The sequence below is a fragment of the Penicillium maclennaniae genome, assembly GCF_028827695.1.
Source record: "Penicillium maclennaniae strain IBT 15551 chromosome Unknown utg000008l:1.0-3552695.0:1.0-3555053.0, whole genome shotgun sequence".
NCBI classification, from domain to species: domain Eukaryota; kingdom Fungi; phylum Ascomycota; class Eurotiomycetes; order Eurotiales; family Aspergillaceae; genus Penicillium; species Penicillium maclennaniae.
In genome coordinates, this window is record NW_026623220.1 from 899,065 (window position 1) to 913,463 (window position 14,399).

Here is a 14,399-nt window from a genome sequence, read left to right on the forward strand (position 1 = left end):
CCCCTCTCCGCAACCCTCTGAATCCGGACTGGCGCTATTGGCCTCATCCTGGCCTGCCATCGTCTAAAGGGCTCGGTCGATCACGTCCCTGCCCAGCACGAGTCTGGCCAGCTTCCAAGAAAAGCTCCGCACCCACAATTCAAGGATTGAATCAGCTTATTTCACCTTGCGCTTATTGGAGAACCTCCCATCGGGAGGCGATCCTCGGACAATGATGCGAGCCGCTACTCCACCTATACTCGCGCAGCTTCAAAGCTCGGAGTCTGTCTCCGGGCGAGTGGCTTGCCTTAGAGCTCTCAAGAATGAGTTGATCGGTCATGACCAACGCAAGGAAGCCTTTGTGACCGGGGGAATCTTTCCGATACTAGCGCAGGTGCTTGCATTGCGCCGGCCAGGGAAAGCCGCAGCTGCAGATTCAAACCAATCCTCACTGAGCCAGGCCACATCTCACCAAGGCCCAGGCGAGACGCAGGCAGCTGATGAGACAGCCTGTCTCCAGGCAATTCTTATCCTCGGAAGTCTGGCACAAGGTACGTTCATATTACAATGTGGCTCAATCTGCCATTGACTGACTGCGTCAATTCAGGCAGCCCAACCTTCCTGGAACCAATATTCGCCAGCGGCATTCTACCCTCCCTCCTCACAATTCTCTCTTCCCCCGATTGCCCACCGACTTTCTCGCTTCCGATTCTTCGCCTTTTGAACACAATAGCAGACAGGTTGCCCTTGCAGAGTCATGAACAAGGGTCTCGAGACACACGACTGGCAGATCTTGTTTTAGCACCAGAGCCCATTAGTGCCTTGAGACGGATCGTCGCTCAAGAGTACACCACTACGCATAGCCAGATATGTGTTGAACTAGCAACCTCCTTGGTTGCGAAGTTATGCACTGAAGAGAGGCACAAGACGGCATTGGCCGAATGCGGGGTACTAGATGCCCTGGCACTCAAGATTGCTTCCTTCGTCGTGGCTCAGGGTTTCGTACTTCCCGGCGCCGAGGATCATCTGCAACAGCCTGGTGCCTTGGGGGAAATCCCACAACCTGCCCCGAAGTCTGCACGGCTGGCACCTATTCTTCGCGCCGTGACAGTGATTATCGAGCAGTCGAAGTGGAGGGCAGAGCATTTCCTGTCTTCTCCAGGAATTGTGACTGTCTTCCCGAGACAAATTCCTGGCTTTGCTTCTGTTGATATCAAAAAGGGTCCCTGGGGTTCCACCTATCTTTCGGGATCCGCAGTGCCACGCCACCATAGTGGTAACCTGGTAGACAGCCTGCTGCCATCGGTCCCGCTTGCGCATGTCAAATCCTCTCCCAGTTCGGCCAACTTTCCACCCCTCGGCAACTCAGGCTCCCAGCGCCGTAGTAGCCACTCATTTCCAGCCCCCTTTTCGCTAGCCGAAACTCCGATTCCGGAAGAAGATGAAAATTCCATTGTTCCATGGTTGTTATGTCTGGTTCGCATGGAAGGCGGCATGGCCCGACTCATGGCCGCTCGGCTAGTGACGGTCCTTTTCCGCCTGGGACTGGCAAAGAAGCACCGCGTCCCTATGTTCAGCTATTTGTTGGTTCCAATTCTGATACGAATGCTTGACAAGGACTTCCAATTGCCCCAGGAGAATGGATCTAGCGAGGATGGATTGATCACAGCAACTCAACGCTTGAAGGAGGAGGCCCCTGCTGTGCTCGCTAACCTAGTCATGGACGACCAAGAGCTGCAAAGACATGCTGTTGAAGGTGGTGCACTCAAGCGCCTATCACAACTCCTTAAAGAGACATACAACCCGGTCTCAGAAAGTTTACGTCCGATGTGGTACTCGGATGGCGACGGCCCAGCCCGTGATCCCGAGTCAGTGCCAGATGATTGTCGACTTGGACCCCCAGGATACTCTCCAACCTTGTGCCATGTCATGCGGTATCGGGAGAACATTCTCAAGGCACTGGCTGCCCTGGTGCCTTTCAAAGATGAGTATCGGAAAGCAGTCTGTGAAAACGGCGTGGTGCCCTACATCATTGACTCTCTCAAACCGCGACCAAGCGATGCACCAGCTGATGCTGCATCAATGCCCAAGAACACAGCTGCAGACGGCAACCCGATCCCGACACTCTTGGCTGCTTGTGGCGCAGCTCGGATGTTGACCAGATCGGTCAGCGTTCTGAGGACCAGCCTCATTGATGCTGGAGTGGCGCAGCCGCTCTTTGTGCTGATTCGACACCCTGACCCAGAAGTGCAGATTGCGGCTACTGCGGCGATTTGTAATCTGGCGTTGGATTTCAGCCCCATGAAAGAGGTCAGTCAAGCTTTCTTTCTTTTTTTCTTGTTCTTTTTTACGTCAAATATAGTCTCTAACTCCACCTAGGCGATAATATCTGCGGACATTATTCCCACTCTTTGTGAACATGCTCACTCTTCCAATATCAAGTTGACAATCGAATCATTATGGGCGCTGAAGCACGTTGTTTACAACACACCGAACGACATCAAAATGACAGTCGTTGAGGCCCTCGGCCCCAATTGGATCCGCCAGGTTATCACCCAAGATATCACCATCAGGCGAGAGATAGACGACGAGACAGATCAAGGCTCAGGAATTGCCATGGGCCGAGCCAATTCTGCCGGTGAACAGGTGGACATTCTCAATCCTATGGATGACCTTGGCGAATCAGCCGAAGATTCCAAGATGACCGACACTATGCCCTCCTCGAAGATGAGCTTGGACATGTTCCTACCAGATGCCAGGCGCCGACGCAGACTCGTTCTCCACGGTAACCTGGAGCAGTCTAGTCAGTCTCGCCAAGACGACATCGCTGTTCAAGAGCAGACCTTTGATCTCTTGCGCAATATCATCTGTGGTGGAGGCGCAAACGAGATGATCGACTATCTTTTCAAGGTACTCGGACAAGACGAATTGCTTAATGCATTGGCCAGCAAGCTCCGTCCGAGCACAATTCACCTCCCACACCGCCGAGAATCTCCTAACCGGGCTCTTCAGGTTCCGAATGAGATCCTAATCTCAGCCAGCGCAATGATCATCCACATCGCCGCTGGCTTGCCAAGACATCGAGCTGTTCTCATGTCCCACGACGAACTGATTCAATCACTCACTCATTATTTCAACCATTCCCACCGTGACGTGCGAGCCAATTGCGTTTGGGTAGTGATAAACCTGATCTACGAAGAGGACCAAAGCGACCGCGAGGGATGCCGGGCACGAGCCACGCGACTCAAGACTCTAGGTGTCACTGATATGCTGGAGGACCTTCGTGAAGATTCGGATCTTGATATCAAGGAACGCACTAAGACTGCAGTGCATCTACTGAATCAACTGTTGGCGCAATAGTATAGTCACAACTTTTGGGTCCTGAACTGGATGGGGTATATTGTTTTCTTTGAATTGACTATGCATGAGGCATATATTGAAGAATTTCGAAAATACACTTCAGACAATGACTCTTCTATCATTGGTATCCCATAGACCTCATCATACTCATCGCCTTGTTCACTTCTAGCTCCTTATCGGGGCTTATCACCAATTTAGTGGAGAAACAACGTCATAGCTCAGCGAACAATCCTGAGTTGCTCACATCCCTACGTAGACGAACATACTTCAAGCCAATTCAAAGTATTCAACTTCCTCTTGCGTAATAAGTAAGCAACTCGAGATGACGACTGCTCCACCAGCAATCCTCCGCGCGCTCTCCCTCTCCGATTCGTCAGAGGTGCGACTTTCTGGTCTAGGCTCCGGCTTTACGAGCACAGGCGTCCTACACGCCCAAGTCCCCGCTCAAAATGGCACCGAAGAACGCAAATACTTTGTGAAAACTTCTTCCTCGGGCAAATCCGCCTCAGAGATGTTTCAAGGCGAATACGCCTCCCTAAACGCCATCTCCACCGCCGTGCCAGGCTTCTGCCCACGCGCACTAGCCTGGGGCACCCTCGACGAGGAAAGCAACAAACCGAAAAACTTCTTCCTAGTCACCGAATTCCTCGATCTCAGCGGCGCAAAGGGTCGATGCAGCGGGGACGCAAACACACCCAGCAGTCTTGCATATCGTCTGGGTAAATTACACACTACGCCTGCTCCGCCGGATCCGAAGACTGGACGACGACGATTTGGATTCCCTGTTGCTACTTTTTGTGGAGACACGAACCAGCCTAATCGGTTCTGTGATAGTTGGGCTGAATTCTACGCTAATGAGCGGTTACTTACTATTTTGAAAACGAGCGAGAAGCGAAATGGTCGGGATGAAGGGCTGAGGGAGCTTGTGGAGAAGACGGCGAATGAGGTTGCGCCGAGGTTGCTCGGGGATGGACATTTGGGGTATAATTCTTCTGGAGAAGGAGAGGGGATTGTCCCTGTGGTTGTGCACGGAGATTTGTGGAGTGGGAATGCGGATCGGGGGACGATTGTGGGTAATGGGGGCGATGAGAAGGCCGGAGATGTGGTTTATGATGCTTGCTCGGTTTATGGGCATAGCGAGTTCGAGTTGGGAATTATGCATATGTTTGGGGGATTCGGGGCACATTTTTTTGATCAGTATCATCGGGTTGTGCCGAGGACGGAGCCGGTCGAGGAGTACGATGATCGCGCGAGGTTGTATGAGCTGTGAGTGTTCCTTGGGCTCGTTGAATGGGTTCGACCGGTGGGCTAATTGATTCTAGGTATCATCACTTGAATCATCATGCCATTTTTGGTAGTGGTTATCGCTCAGGCGCGATGTCTATCATGCAGAAGTTGATTAAAAAGTACGGTGATTGAAAGTCAATCAATTGGAACCGGGGATGCATGATCATAGTGAAGAGATTATCGGTTATCCGTACATCGAGCTCTATACCTGCGACTAGTTCAAAAGTGGGGGTTTATGTACTGCGAATGGTGACATTTAGCATGGAATGATGTCACGACCCTTCCGAGATATTCAAAACTCAGGCGTCATCATAACTTCAACTTTCCAACATTTGTACTCTTCATCCTCTCGTAATTTAGAAAGATGCCAGCTCATCCCGATGCCAATCTCCACCCAGAGGCCACCGGTGCTGCCAAGGCATTGGTCGAACAACACAGCGCAGAGCAACCCTTGAAGCTATATGCAGGGTGGTTCTGCCCGTGAGTAATCACCAATCTATAAAAAAGCCCGTTCATACTAACCAGCAATAGATTCGGTATGTGATTACCAAATCATTCTAAAAGAAATTGCAAATGATTGCAATGATAAATTAACATTCATCAAGTCCAACGAGTCTGGCTCGCCCTAGAGGAGAAACAGATTCCATATAAATACATCGAAGTCAACCCATACAACAAACCGAAGTCACTTCTATCTCTCAATCCGCGCGGTCTCGTCCCGACACTGTCATGCCCAACAGACCCAGAGCCTAAACCACTATACGAGTCTACTGTGATCCTGGAGTATTTGGAAGAAGCTTACCCAAATCATAGCCCCAGCTTCCTCCCCAAGGAGCCATACGAGCGTGCCCACGCCCGTATCTGGATTGACTATGTCACCTCTCGAATCATCCCCGCGTACCACCGGTTCCTGCAATACCAGCCCCCGGAGGGAGTCACCGAGAACGACGTGGGGTTAGAGCAGGCCCGACAGGACTTTCTCACCCACCTTAAAATCTGGACACGGGAGATGCATCCGGAGGGTCCTTTCTTTCTGGGTTCGGATCTTGCGCTGCCAGATCTTGTGCTAGCGCCGTGGGCTGTGCGATTGTGGGTGTTTGATGAGTTTAAACATGGAGTGGGCATACCCTCAGAGGGAGCTGGTGGAGCCGATGAAGAGGTCTGGAAGAGGTTTAGAAAGTGGCTTGGGGCGATTGAGAGCAGAAAAAGCGTGAGAGAAACGATCAGCGAGAGGGAACACTATTTGCCTATTTACAAGCGGTACGCGGATAATGTTGCTCAGAGCGAGATGGCAAAGGCGACTCGGTCGGGACGCGGCGTTCCATAAATTACTGCTGCTGAATCTGTTAAATTGAACACACATTCCTCGTCTTTCATTTCCCATTTTCGTTTCCATCTTTAACCATCTTCCTAGTCAAGACCGGATGCAAGACTAATTCTGTATACATTCGGATCAACTTGTTGCCGTCTATCGCACGTGATTGCTTATCGATATCGAAACCGATTCACCTGCAACTTCGCATCCTCCGACTTCCAGTTCCATTGCACGCCCAATTCTCTCGGTCACACCGGTTCGTCCGTTACAGCAATGCCGCGTGAGACGTACGAGCGGGCGCCTTCACGCGCGGATCCTGATCCCGTTGTGCAGGAGCTCCCAGCCATCCATCCGTCATTCATCCAGGTGGCTAAGCCTTATGTCTTTGAGCAGACGATCCAAGACTGCATTCAGGCGATGGGTGTGGATCCTATGCGCGAAGAGAATTTGCGCTTACAGGGTGTTTCGTGGATTGACAACGTGCGCAAGGTGCTCCACCTGTATGTCCAATACGCTCAGCTGGGGGAGTGTATGGGCAACTACTAATTGATATGCAGTCCGGTTCGCACTTTTAACACAGCTGTGATCTACTACCATCGGTTCAGGCTATCACATCCGGATAGCGAGTACAATTTCATGGTATGTTTAATGTTCCCGGCGTGCTCGGTAGCCATGCTAATGTTGTCTAGGATGCTGCCGCTGCGGCTTTGTTCACCGCATGCAAAATCGAAGACACTCTGAAGAAGTCGAGGGACATTGTTTGCGCGGCTTATAATTTGAAATTACCGCCCTCAGAGCATCTGTCGTCGGATAGCCCGGTATGTTGCGACTCTCCGAATGTGAAATCTCCAGAGACAAGGGCTCACTTCTGTCAGGTTTTTGAAACCAACGCACGAGGAATCATCGGACTCGAACGACTTATGCTCGAGTCATCGGGCTTCGATTTCCGTACCCGCCACCCTCAGAAAACTCTAATCAAACTTGCTCAATCTTATGGGTTATCGAAAGAGACTGAAATGACCGATCTCTCCTATCGCATCTCGCTGGACCTCTACCGCACTTTTGCACCAGTCAAACAGACAACAGCTACAATGGCCTTTAGTTGCCTGGAACTTGCAGGACGACTCCTGGATAAGCGCCTCGACGCGGTGGAGTCAGGACGGGATTACGATCAATGGGACACTAGCCGCCCCGAAGTCATGGGTAAGTCATTCTTTACTCACAAATTCGATCACCACTAAACATTTAAACAGAAACCCTCTTTGATATCCTTGAGCTCTACACCCACCACCGTTCCTCCACGTCCGTAGGACCACAATTTCCAGCAGGTCGCTTCCTGACCGTTCGCATACCACTCAACCAAGAGGCTAGCGAAAATCACATTCCACGACACGCCAACTGGGAAGAGCGCCCCCGCCAGCCCATGTATCTTGGAAACCAAGCGATCAACACACGCCCCAAGAGTGTAAATACTGAGCGACCTCACCACCCTTGACGCCAACTGCAGCTAATGGTGATCGGCACCGAACCTCTGACCGCGGCAAGGATGCAGCCGTACGCTTCATGCTTGATCACGATATTGCGGAGAGTGAGATGAGACAAGTCGCTGAATACTTCCACGTTGAAATGGAAGAACACGAGGTGGATGCTTGAGTGAAATGGCTTTTTGCATTTTGCATACTACGCCCGGTATGGAGTCATCTGGGGCCAGGTGATATGGCCGGTTTATACTCGTTTTGTGATACCCTTCCGATTTGATACAGGAACCGATAAATTTAATTTGGTCTTACCAACAATTAGCGGTCTTAGACAGCACATTCTTTATACCGAACTCCGCATTTCTCTTTCAATCTCTTCGATTAAATTCGACTGACAAAAGGAAACCCACTTGATGCTCTTGTCAAATTGCCAGACACGGCTTTCGCGAACGGAAGTCCGCTTGTCTCATTCAACTCCATTTTATTTTTAAGTCCGGTTATCGCCGACACCCCTCAGGCCTAAACCAAGACTATAAAAGAAGTCAAGTTGGCACTCAAAAAGGCGATGACTTGATACACACAACTGCAAAACACCTATTACAATCAAAATGTCATACCCTCTATCCCTCCCAGGCCTCAACGCAAAGGAAGCCATCGTTGACGCCCTCTACCGGGCCGCCATCGGCTTCGACCGCAATGACCTCTCAATCTTCGACTCCGCGTTCGCCCGTGAAGACGTCGTCCTCGAGCTCAATTCCGGCACTGGCGAGAAAAGATCCATCAACGGCCTCGCTGCGCTCAAGGCAGGGGTCCTCGGCCATGTCGGTCCAATGGACACCACGCACATGATCAGCAATGTGCGGATCAACCACACAGAAGGAGAGGAGACTGCTTCGATGACGGCTTATGCTTTGGCTCAGCATTGTCCGCCTGGAAGGGGAATGGAGCCCGATGGGCCGAAGTACATAGCTGGTGGAGAGTACTCTCTTGATCTGGTGATGGACCACGGGGATAAATTGTGGAAGATCAAGAAGTGGGTGCTTGATATTATTTGGAGACAGGGAGATCAGTCAGTTATGGAGGGTCCTCGTCCCAGTTCTGAGTAGAACGATACCTGGAAAAAGGACAAATGTGAAATAGACTTCTGTGGTTCACAGGAGATTGGAAATGTTGAAGAAAATTATTGTAGACTATATCGTGGCAAAAAATAACTGCATAGACCCTGACGTCTCAGATCTATGGCATATGTCGAAATGAAATCCAAAGCAGACCTGCCAATGTTCATCTTGTTTAGGAAGTACGAATATGACTCTGGATAGCTAGGGTGCCCAGGAGACAATGATGGGACACCCACTTGAAAACAGGTAGAATGGAATATCATGTCAGATGGCCTTGATCACATTATAATGCTGCTCTGAAAAGGCGGATAAAAGGTCGAAGAGGCCTTGGAGTTTGTACTGCTTGTATTAGTAGACTCTTTCTATTCTCAGAAGTAGACTTCAGGTAAAATTAGACTATGTCCGCAAACCCTGGAACCGGAGGGCTGAGATGCCATCGGGCTGGTAGTGGCGGTATAGTAGAATGCGAAAACAGATTAAAACTTAGACACTCACACATTCTCTACCAGCAACCCAACTAGAACTATATCGGGCGATTGGCGTAAGTCAACTTATCATTGAGAGTACAGTAGTATTCAAAACCAAATGTACGACCCCACTCTTGGAATCAAATACCCGAACTCATAATTAACCTATTTACTTTGTTCATGAGCATGCAAGATTCTCATACCCTTGTAGCTAGCTTAATTGGACGGCTTGGTGGAAGTTTGAGTTGAACTCTTTAATTGTATTGAACTTATCGAATCATCACTACTTAACAGGGCACATTCGGATAGTGTCCTGTCCCGAAAAGCCCATTTTCAAGTCTAATTTGTAGCGATATCTGAATCCCGGCGTCTTCCAATCCGTGACGTCTTCGTAATCATTTGGCACCAACCGGACTTGATTCACCATGTCCACCACATTCTTCGAATTGCTATCGACATCCATCACTTTGCCGTTACCAACGGCACCGGCATTTCCAGCACTTCCCTCGAAACCCTCCTCACGAACACGACGAGAGTTAGTCCACCGGAGATAAATGCGAAGAGTCAACGCGAACAATATCGCTAGAGCATAGCAAATCAGAATAGTGCGGAATGCGGTGTCATAGGTCGGTGCCACCCTGCTGAGGAAGAATTGGGGTCCTGAGATGTTTCCTGCGCAATACGCAAGAAATAGCATCGCGGTCATTGTCATCTTTTTAGTAACACCGCGGTAGTTTGCTTGCACTAATGACATTGCCAGTGGCATCGCAGCTGGCCCTGTGGACAACAGAAAATATCCGAACAGCTGCACACCGAGGACGACGTGGGCACGGGAGTAGATGATTGCGCTCCCAATGACGCAAGGTAGGACAGCAATCACAATTAAGAGGCAGTTCCACTGACGGAAAGGACCAGCAAGCCAACCTGTTCCGGCAATGGTAGCAATGGTGATGATAGAGTAAGGGATGTTGATCAGCGTAGACTGTGGACTTGTGAAGCCGAATGAGACAATCACGAGATTGGCAAAATTCTGGGTGCCTCAATTTGGGATCTGCGTGAGTAACTCGAGGCCAAAAATTAACCACGTCTTTGGGTCCACCAGACACTCGACGACCTGATCCCATTTCCAAGTTGTTTCTTCAGTTGTTCCTGTCCCGGCAACAAGAACTCTGTTTTTGGCAAATTGGCGCTCTTCCTCTGCTAGGAATTTTGCTTTTGAGATCGAGTCTGGTAAAAGAATCCAGACTGTGAAGCTCCAAATGAATGTTGCGACACCGAGCGTGATGAACATCCACCTCCACGCGCCAACATGGTCCTTTACATGGCCTAGACCATAGGCTATAAGGCTGGCAGCAATACCCCCGACGCTCTATCAAGTAGGTGAGAAATGTTTGTGCGGCTCTGATGAATTCAATTCGGACTTACATTGCCCGCAAACCAGATTCCCGTTCTGGTAGGAATCTCATCGCGAGTATACCAACTTGACGTGATGAACATGAATGCGGGAGTAATAGTGGCCTCAGCAACTCCCAACAGGAAACGAACGGTCATGAGACCGCCGAAGTTGGTGCATGCGGCGGTGAGGGCGACTACAGCGCCCCAGAAGAGAGTGTTGAACGTCAAGTATTTTCCAATTGGCAGACGGGCAATGAGCAATGCTGTTGGGTATGACCATCCTAGATAGCCGAAATAAAAGATTGAAGAGACCCAACTGTATTGCTGGCCCACTAGGCCCTTTTGATAACGTGAGCTAAACACTTCACTCTTTTGGCGCAAGACCTACTGTGTCATCCGCTAGACGAAACACCAATGCACTGGACAGAATAGTTTTGTCCATGAGATTGAGCATATAGGTGACAAACATCAGTGGAACCAACCGCGTGTCGATTTTCCTTAGCACTCGCTTCCCCATGATGAGATGCGCCCCTTGCTCCAGCGCAGCTTCCTCTGAAGCTGTGCTAGCCTCAGCTATTTTGCTCATATTGGCGCAGACTATGCGATCTTTACTGAAACTGTCGTGACTTTTACAATGGATGATTTATCAAGATATTGAAGTTCAGCTCCTCTGGTATGTGGGTGCCATTCTTATCTTCCCCGCACCTACATTGGGCCGCGCACGTATGCCCTGCGTGCTATCGCCGAAATAGAATCTTATCAAATTTCAAAAAGTCGGAGATTGTGGCGTCGAAACTTACGTCGAGACTAATAGGCTAATGCCACCGCACTTGGCACTTGATGGTTTTGGTACTATGGGAGCACTACTGGATCCCGTAGTAAGTATGAAGAAGGTGCAAGAGAATTGATCATTCCTGCGCCGGAATTTGCCGCCGTAGATAGTTCCTGAATCGGAAATGGAATCCCCTCATCTGGTCTTCATTCTTCTTTCATCGACCATACTCGCTTGGCATATCTTCCGAGTGCTTCATAAGCCATTATCGTGAATCATGAACGGTCTTCCTATCTCTCCATTCATAGCCCAGCTACCAAAGGTAGAACTCCATGTGCATATCGAGGGTACTCTCACGCCAGCTCTACGTTGGAAGCTAGCCCATCGCAACAACATCACTCTGCTTTACGCCACTTTCGATGGGTTCAAGGCTTCATATGCCGTCACATTGAACCATCGGCCTGAATTGAATGGCCGCCAGCCAGGCGTACCAACTTTCCTCGAGGCATACTTCGCAGGATGCGAAGTTCTCCGAACCGAGGCCGACTTCTATGATCTCGCAATGGCTTATCTGCGCCGCTGCGCGGAGATGAACGTCCGCTACGCTGAGCCTTTCTTCGACATCCAAGCACATACGCGTCGTGGGGTGCCTGCATCCGCGGTTCTTGATGCTTATTTACACGCGCAGCGCAATGCAGCGCAGCAATTTGGAGTTCGGTCACGCTGGATCCTGTGCTTCTTGCGAGACGAACCCGTCGAGCAAGGGTTAGCGGCATACATTGAGGCTAGACCATGGGCTGCGGGTACTGTTGAGGGTGGAAAAGGTCTGTTCCATGCTGTCGGTCCCGCAAGCAATGCATACGAGAGGCCACCAAAGCTGTTTGAAGAAGGATTTGCACTCGCTCGAGCGGACGGGTTGCATTTTACTATGCACTGCGACTTTGGACAGAAAGATACCTATGCGCACATCACCGAAGCGATCTTTCATGTCTGCAATGGTCGGGGATCGAGCGGATCGATCACGGACTGGACGCCGAGGATCGAGAGGAGCTGTGGCAAGGTTTGATTAATAGAAAGATCGGGCTGACGCTTTGCCCCCATGCCTACCATCGAAGAACTGCTACTGAGGGTTTGTTTCCCAAAATTCGAAGGCTGTGGGAGAGAGGGGTCAAAAGTTGCATCAATAGCGACGACCCAACTTTGATGCATGATGTTTGGATCGATGGAAATATGCAGAAGATCTATACGTACTGTGACCTCAGCAAAGAAGAGATAGTGCAGTTGTCTAGAAACGCAGTAGATATGAGCTAGGCCGAGGATCATGAGCTTAATGATGTAGATATCAGCGAATAGAGGATGGTCGCTTCCATTAATATAATGACAAAGTACTTTACAAGACATCTTTCACGTGCGCAAGGCCCAAAATCTATCTCAATTCATATTCCCATGGCCCACTTAAGTCGCTCGTAGACCAAGAAACTTGTCGCGACCAATGGCACCACTTTGATGTATCCAATCGTCATTCCAACATAGAATCCGCGGATACCTTTCTCAGACCACATCTTGCGACATGTCTGAACCATCCCGAGACGATGACCGCCCACTTGCATCCGACGACGAAGAACCTCTAATGGGTAAGAAGCAGTCTGAGCAATCACACCAGCAAGGCCACCTGCGAACAACTCCGCAGCAGTGACAAGCTGTGGTCGACCTGGGTGCTTAGAGGATCGACTTTCTGAAACCGTGTACCGTGCCAACACTGGGCTACGTAACCAGTCTCCGATAATTTCGTGAGTGAAAAACGACATACCGGCATAAGGAATCATGCCAAGTATCGTAGGTCCAAATCCTCGATAGAAGTTGGTCAGGCCCATCTGTGGAACCAAGCCCTTGAAACGCTGCGGATGTAGAGGTGCATCGTGTTCATGATAAATCTGAAGACAAACATCCTTCCAGCTCACTCGATGTGATCGAGTCTCGATAGCTAATCGAACTCTAATGAGATCGAGCGGGTAAGTGAACAATATCGATGCACTGCCCGCTAGACTCCCCGATAAGAGTTGCCGCAATGGCGTCTTTTTGTCAGGCGTCGGGATGACGATTGCTCGGATTTGCTCGTAGGCAAGGAAGTTGATGGCTGCATATGGAAATTTCTGGAATAATGTAGCCGAGTGACCTTTGAAGAGGCCGCTGAGCCCTTCATTCTTTTTGATGGCGGTGATAGCGGACACAAAGCCCCCCGACTACCGGAGTACCTGGCAAATTCCGGAGTTGATGTTTGGAAAAGTATCTTGACGCGATCAAGTGGCGCGACAATTGTTTTTGCCTATCGACTGTAATTAAATTTTTTTTTCTTCTCTAAGAACATGAAGATTTAACTTACTGCACAGCCTGCTAGTCCTCCGGCCAACCCGCTCTTTACTATGTAGTCGAAAGTTCGCTTTTTTGAAGCTGGCTCATAGTTGGTCTGCCGTTCAGCTGTTGACTCTGTGATTGTTGACTTCAACTTCCTCGCATCACTCTGAATAGAATACGGCTCGGTCATCATCCAGACCACCTTTCCTCGACGAATGAAACTGTGGTCGTGAATCAATGACACTAAAAAGAGAAAAACGATCGGGGGGACTTCAGATGCTCCACCGTTACATACCGCCTACCCCAAATGGAAACTCAATTGTATGTAAGTGGCCGTTCATCAGAAAGTTGTCATAGGGCAGTCTCTTTTCGCTTTATCGTTGGTTGATCTTGCCCGTCCGACTGTAATCAGGGCTGCAAATTTGAGCCAACAAAGACTACTGAGCGGCATTTCCAGGAGATTACACGAGTAGCCAAGGGACTTTCAACCCCGCTCCATATTTACATGCAACGTCGTTCTTTGTCAGAGCGGAAAAGTCACCCTATGGTCAAAATCTCACAAAATTCAGCCAAGATCATGTTTCGGAAGGCCAGAATTGCAGAAATCGATTCTTAGGCTTTAAGTGTGCTTCAATAAGTCTGTCCCAATACAGACCACCAATCTTGTCGTGGATTTGCGCGATGTGTAACTAATGCATGGTCTGATCTCCCCGGGTATCTTTAAAAGCGTCTTGACCCAAAGATTTTCTCATCTCACCCAAAATGGTTCACTCCAAGTTTGCTGGTATTATTGACTTGTGCGGTCTCTCCATGGTTGCCGCTGCCTCATCTATGCCTGACCCGGAAGAGGGGTGTGTTCCTGTCTGGAACACA

General features: G+C 49.8%; 8 protein-coding genes across 8 annotated transcripts; 6 read left to right on the plus strand and 2 right to left on the minus strand.

The window, feature by feature from the left end:
• Positions 1–211: 211 nt before the first annotated feature.
• Positions 212–3,339, plus strand: N7477_009326 (armadillo repeat protein; the record flags this gene model as incomplete). The annotated part of the gene is made up of 3 exons (XM_056970987.1): positions 212–530; positions 587–2,289; positions 2,359–3,339. The coding sequence occupies 3 exons, from the start codon at positions 212–214 to the stop codon at positions 3,337–3,339; spliced, it is 3,003 nt and encodes a 1,000-aa protein (XP_056817966.1).
• Positions 3,340–3,661: 322 nt separating this feature from the next.
• Positions 3,662–4,758, plus strand: N7477_009327 (putative fructosamine-3-kinase; the record flags this gene model as incomplete). Its single annotated transcript, XM_056970988.1, has 2 exons — positions 3,662–4,605; positions 4,662–4,758. The coding sequence occupies 2 exons, from the start codon at positions 3,662–3,664 to the stop codon at positions 4,756–4,758; spliced, it is 1,041 nt and encodes a 346-aa protein (XP_056817967.1).
• A 232-nt stretch (positions 4,759–4,990) lies between these two features.
• Positions 4,991–5,953, plus strand: N7477_009328 (uncharacterized protein; the record flags this gene model as incomplete). The annotated part of the gene is made up of 3 exons (XM_056970989.1): positions 4,991–5,106; positions 5,158–5,162; positions 5,232–5,953. The coding sequence occupies 3 exons, from the start codon at positions 4,991–4,993 to the stop codon at positions 5,951–5,953; spliced, it is 843 nt and encodes a 280-aa protein (XP_056817968.1).
• A 261-nt stretch (positions 5,954–6,214) lies between these two features.
• On the plus strand, positions 6,215–7,594 carry N7477_009329 (putative cyclin; the record flags this gene model as incomplete). Its single annotated transcript, XM_056970990.1, has 6 exons — positions 6,215–6,441; positions 6,499–6,580; positions 6,631–6,759; positions 6,817–7,144; positions 7,195–7,404; positions 7,449–7,594. The coding sequence occupies 6 exons, from the start codon at positions 6,215–6,217 to the stop codon at positions 7,592–7,594; spliced, it is 1,122 nt and encodes a 373-aa protein (XP_056817969.1).
• A 433-nt stretch (positions 7,595–8,027) lies between these two features.
• On the plus strand, positions 8,028–8,525 carry N7477_009330 (nuclear transport factor 2 family protein; the record flags this gene model as incomplete). Its single annotated transcript, XM_056970991.1, has 1 exon — positions 8,028–8,525. The coding sequence occupies one exon, from the start codon at positions 8,028–8,030 to the stop codon at positions 8,523–8,525; it is 498 nt and encodes a 165-aa protein (XP_056817970.1).
• Positions 8,526–9,287: 762 nt separating this feature from the next.
• N7477_009331 (uncharacterized protein) lies at positions 9,288–10,985 on the minus strand (the record flags this gene model as incomplete). The annotated part of the gene is made up of 4 exons (XM_056970992.1): positions 9,288–10,034; positions 10,104–10,373; positions 10,430–10,738; positions 10,788–10,985. The coding sequence occupies 4 exons, from the start codon at positions 10,983–10,985 to the stop codon at positions 9,288–9,290; spliced, it is 1,524 nt and encodes a 507-aa protein (XP_056817971.1).
• Positions 10,986–11,448: 463 nt separating this feature from the next.
• Positions 11,449–12,237, plus strand: N7477_009332 (adenosine deaminase family protein; the record flags this gene model as incomplete). The annotated part of the gene is made up of 1 exon (XM_056970993.1): positions 11,449–12,237. The coding sequence occupies one exon, from the start codon at positions 11,449–11,451 to the stop codon at positions 12,235–12,237; it is 789 nt and encodes a 262-aa protein (XP_056817972.1).
• A 370-nt stretch (positions 12,238–12,607) lies between these two features.
• Positions 12,608–13,045, minus strand: N7477_009333 (mitochondrial carrier protein (Leu5); the record flags this gene model as incomplete). Its single annotated transcript, XM_056970994.1, has 2 exons — positions 12,608–12,930; positions 12,982–13,045. 2 exons carry the CDS (start codon positions 13,043–13,045, stop codon positions 12,608–12,610), a joined length of 387 nt encoding a protein of 128 aa, XP_056817973.1.
• Positions 13,046–14,399: the final 1,354 nt, after the last annotated feature.